This window comes from Sinocyclocheilus rhinocerous, unplaced genomic scaffold (genome assembly GCF_001515625.1).
Source record: "Sinocyclocheilus rhinocerous isolate Xijiao unplaced genomic scaffold, SAMN03320098_v1.1 scaffold835, whole genome shotgun sequence".
Lineage (NCBI taxonomy): Eukaryota > Metazoa > Chordata > Actinopteri > Cypriniformes > Cyprinidae > Sinocyclocheilus > Sinocyclocheilus rhinocerous.
The window spans coordinates 1,515,273-1,519,390 of NW_015647431.1; the positions used below are offsets into that span (position 1 = coordinate 1,515,273).

The 4,118-nt window shown below is 37.1% G+C and overlaps 1 protein-coding gene across 1 annotated transcript in view; it reads right to left on the reverse strand.

The window, feature by feature from the left end:
* LOC107709073 (neurturin-like) overlaps nucleotides 1-4,118 on the reverse strand; it is a 20,131-nt gene that overhangs the window by 5,946 nt on the left and 10,067 nt on the right. Inside the window, exons 2-3 of the mRNA XM_016513462.1 lie at nucleotides 2,463-2,533; nucleotides 1,698-1,875 (exon numbers count right to left, since the gene is read on the reverse strand). Of these exons, the coding sequence (XP_016368948.1) occupies nucleotides 1,698-1,875; nucleotides 2,463-2,533 (249 nt within the window). The remainder of the gene's footprint in view (nucleotides 1-1,697; nucleotides 1,876-2,462; nucleotides 2,534-4,118) is intronic.

Sequence of the window (4,118 nt, forward strand, 5' to 3'; positions counted from 1 at the left end):
GATCAGCTCTAGGCATGACGAAGCGGATATTGTCCTCTTTTGGAAGACCAAACAAAGTAGTTTTGCTTTCACACCGAATCACACAGCGTCTTCACGACATGGCGGCGGCAACAACAATACTACAGCGAGAATATAAGTTACGCCTTCTTTCTTTGCGTGAACGTTTGGGCGGCGTTATGCAAATCTTCTCACATCGTGACGTAGACATGTGGGGGCGTGTTAGAACGAGCCGTTTTAGGAGGGCGTGGCTGACTCTTAACTTTTATAAAGAATATCTCTTTGGATTTGAGACTTTAGTCTTTGCAACTTTACAGATCTTCTTTATGCACCAAGAGCTTGTAACACTTCAAAGAGAAAGGAAAAATTTAAATCGCATACCCCTTTAATATTTCTATTTCTCCTACGTAGTTTGGACAATGTTGATAGTTAATGAAACATACAGTAACTGAGACCTTTATTGAGACATTCACATCTGAAACATCTCAGTGAAGATCTGTGAGCTTCTGTCTGCTAAAGAATTAGCAATATGACTTGATACACAGCCTTTGGTACACACTTTGTGACAACATATAATTTTGAAATTGCTCACATCTATCACCAAGTGTTGTTGATGGGTTAATTTTACTGTAGGTACAGACAAAAAGTCTCCAATTTTAATTACATGCTTTGCAATAACGTCAAAGGTGGATGAGGCTTGTAAACTAAAGTTAAGTGTAGTTGAAATGGGGAAGTTGTCAAAGGAGTTATATATCAATAACTAAGACTGTGAGTCAAATGTGCAATTACATGTTTGTTTTCTCTAACAGTGTTTTGTTGAATTTGGTACTTTAAAGCGGTCCTAAATTAGGATAATTTCTGTGAATTTTGTTCTGGGGTTTTAAAGACAATCAATATAGTAATATTATCAGTTTAACTGGACTGACACTATCAGATGAGAACAAAATTTGAACTGAACTGAGCTGGATAATGACATTAACTTTGCACTAAATTAAATAAACTGCATTACATTGCATAAACATAAAGCTTTAACATTACATAAAGCTGCATTACAGCCGAAATTGAATTTGTTTCATAAGTGATGAAATTTATTCCATCAACACTGTTTTTTTCCCTGTTTATCAACATTAATCTGCTTTGAAACTATCTGTATTGTATAAATTGCTATATGAAAAAACTTTTTTTTTCTCTGCATTTCTCTTCTTTTCTAACTTGCTTCCTAACCTAGTTGTCAAATAGACCTGCCATTGTATATTACAAATATTGTTGGCACTCTGATGAAATTTTTTCCCCCCTCTTTTGCTTTGGATAAAAGCTAAATGCATAAATTTATTTTAAATGCATATTAAAATAAATAATATGCATTTAAAATAAATGCATATTATTTAATAATAATATGCATTTATTTTAATAATAATAATAATAATTTTATTTTATAATTTTTTTTTTATTAGTATCATCATATTTTGTAATATCTGACAAGACAGATCTGAGGTTGGGGACAAAAGGTATAAAAAAAATAGAAAAAATGTGTAAAAAATATGATGTATATATATATATATTTCCCCCCCAGGGCAATAATAATAATAATATTTAGCAGCTTTAACCTCTTAGAATTCAATCACTCATTGATCATTCACTGAAGCAGAATGTGTGACAACTAGCCCCGGTTTGCTATACAGTGTCAGGGATGTACTGACCATGCAGTCGTGCCCATGGTGCTCTGCTCTGCCACTCATCTAGATCTTTCTGCGGTCCTGGATGTTCTGCAGAGGTTGAAGAGGCTCTCAGCTTGCTAGGACGGGGTTCTTCTTTCTCCTCCTGAAGGAAATGTCCATCAACGAGACCCAGAAGACATACAAACACAAGCAGCATCACCTGCAAGAGAACCAAAAGATGTCATAATAACTGATACAGCATGTACTGAACTGAAGTTGTTGTTATGATTGCAAAGAAAGAGCCAATAACACACGCTAGTAGGAAATATAATGACATGAATCCTCAGGGTTAATCTAGTGCGCTGTCACGGCCTGCCCATTACTCGTCTGTGTTATATAAACCCTGACAGAGTAAACCGATCCGTGATGTCCGATCGGCCCATTCACATGTATACGCTTCCCACCCCCAACCCTGAACTACAGCAGACCTCCAGTGATCCTACACAGCCAACACTACAGCCTCTTTAATTACTTAAGCAACACCCAACACCGCCGTAGATCCCCATGAGTAAATATTTCAGGATGGCTTTAATGAATGAATGTCTGTGGAGTGTCTGGCTGAAAGATCCAATGAGCCGGAGTGAAAATCAAGTGTGCTGACACACAAACAAGTCCAAACGGATACGCTTCTGACACATTTGGTAGTGTAGTACAGGCAAGCCGAGACCAAACAGGTGTCATGTCAGGCAGCATCAAGCTTGTGTTTATTTAGTAGCTGATAACCCAAATGATATGAAGAATGCTCACCTTCCAGTTCCTCAGGTGACATCGGGCAGGTGCGGCCATGCAGGTCTCCAGACTTCTCCACCCTTTGCCATCTAGAAAGGAAAAAAAATTCAAACAAACCATTCAGCTGTGCTGCCATTCTGGATTGCATGAAGAATAGGACGAAAGAGAAGAAAGTTCAAAAACAAAACAAATGTCATGTTTATTTAAAGTCATGTTTGCTTATTGTTGAATTGGATCATTGAAGGTCAGCAGCAAAGATACTGGGATTGAACACGTACATTATTTTTGTGTTAACATTTAATTATTGCAGGTTTGCGCCATATTCTGAGTTTGCATTTCACTGTTCTTATTCATTTCTAGGAATACTGAATCTGTTTTTGTGCAAGTGAGATGAGTGAATGAATGCATGTTCACATTTAGTCTAGATCTACAGTAACACCATGTTCACACAGCGCCTCTGCACTCACTCCTGACTTCTCTCAACATGAGGACAGCAGAGCTGCAGTCAATACATGGGAAAAGAAAGTAACAGGCATTACTTATTTTAAAAAGTAACTCAGATATTTTCTTGTAAATAAAAAGTAATGCATTACTTTTCTAGTTACTCGAAAAAAGCAATCTGATTACGTAACTCGTGTTACTTGTAATGCGTTACGCCCAACAATACTAGCAACTACACAGTACACCTAGCAATGCTGAGGAGATCACTCAGAACAGAATGTGGGTCTATTCTAATAAAGCATTCCACCTAAATTGACATTATATCATCATTAATCACATGGCTCTGAGGGTTTCCTTGACCACATGTATAAACATGCAGCACGGAAACGGCACACATTTAGAGGCGGCTGCTATAAAATGATTAAACAACAGGATGTGATGAAAGTAGCAACACAATTCAGAGCTGACCTAGAGAGATTGTTTCACCTGCAGCCTTAAATATCACATTTACAGCACTCTGTTGCTATGAATAACCCGCCATTGCCGAAGGCTGCAAGCTGTTGTGTGCACTGACACAGTCTGCTCAGTTTGGCAGCTTCACTGAGTGACATAAAGGTTAGCAGAAGATTTAAAACACTCTGTGATTGATCACACTCTTCAATTATAAACTACAAGCATATACAACAATTAAAGCTGAAGTGTCTGCACGCTAACATCACTTAATAAAACCGCAAAAATAATGACAAACAGATAGTCCTGCACCAAACTCACATCACTAGTTGGGCCAATGTCTACATTTTGGATTGGGAAATCAAGACTTGTGAAGCATTGGTGGATCATGCTGATATTTAATGTGATTCTCATCATCTGGGTTTCCTCTGTTAGGACACCTGTGAGAACTTGAGGAGAACTGACTTCATATATTGATTAAAAATCACCAAAACACCAGCTGATTCAAACACACTGAACAAAAATAATGAAGAAAAGTGATGTTAGTCCTGCAGTATTTGATACAGACACCTGATCTGATGTTCAATCATCAAATGCTTTGACATTCATTCGGACATTTTTAAATGTGTGTTGTTCATAGTGCTAATAGTTTCTGAGGCCACTGTATAGGTTTACAAGGTCATATATACAACTAGATTTCCATATATATATATATATATATATATATAACCGAGACTTGTCATTTGCACTTATATATTGTTGCTCTTTTGTTAGTTTTGACTG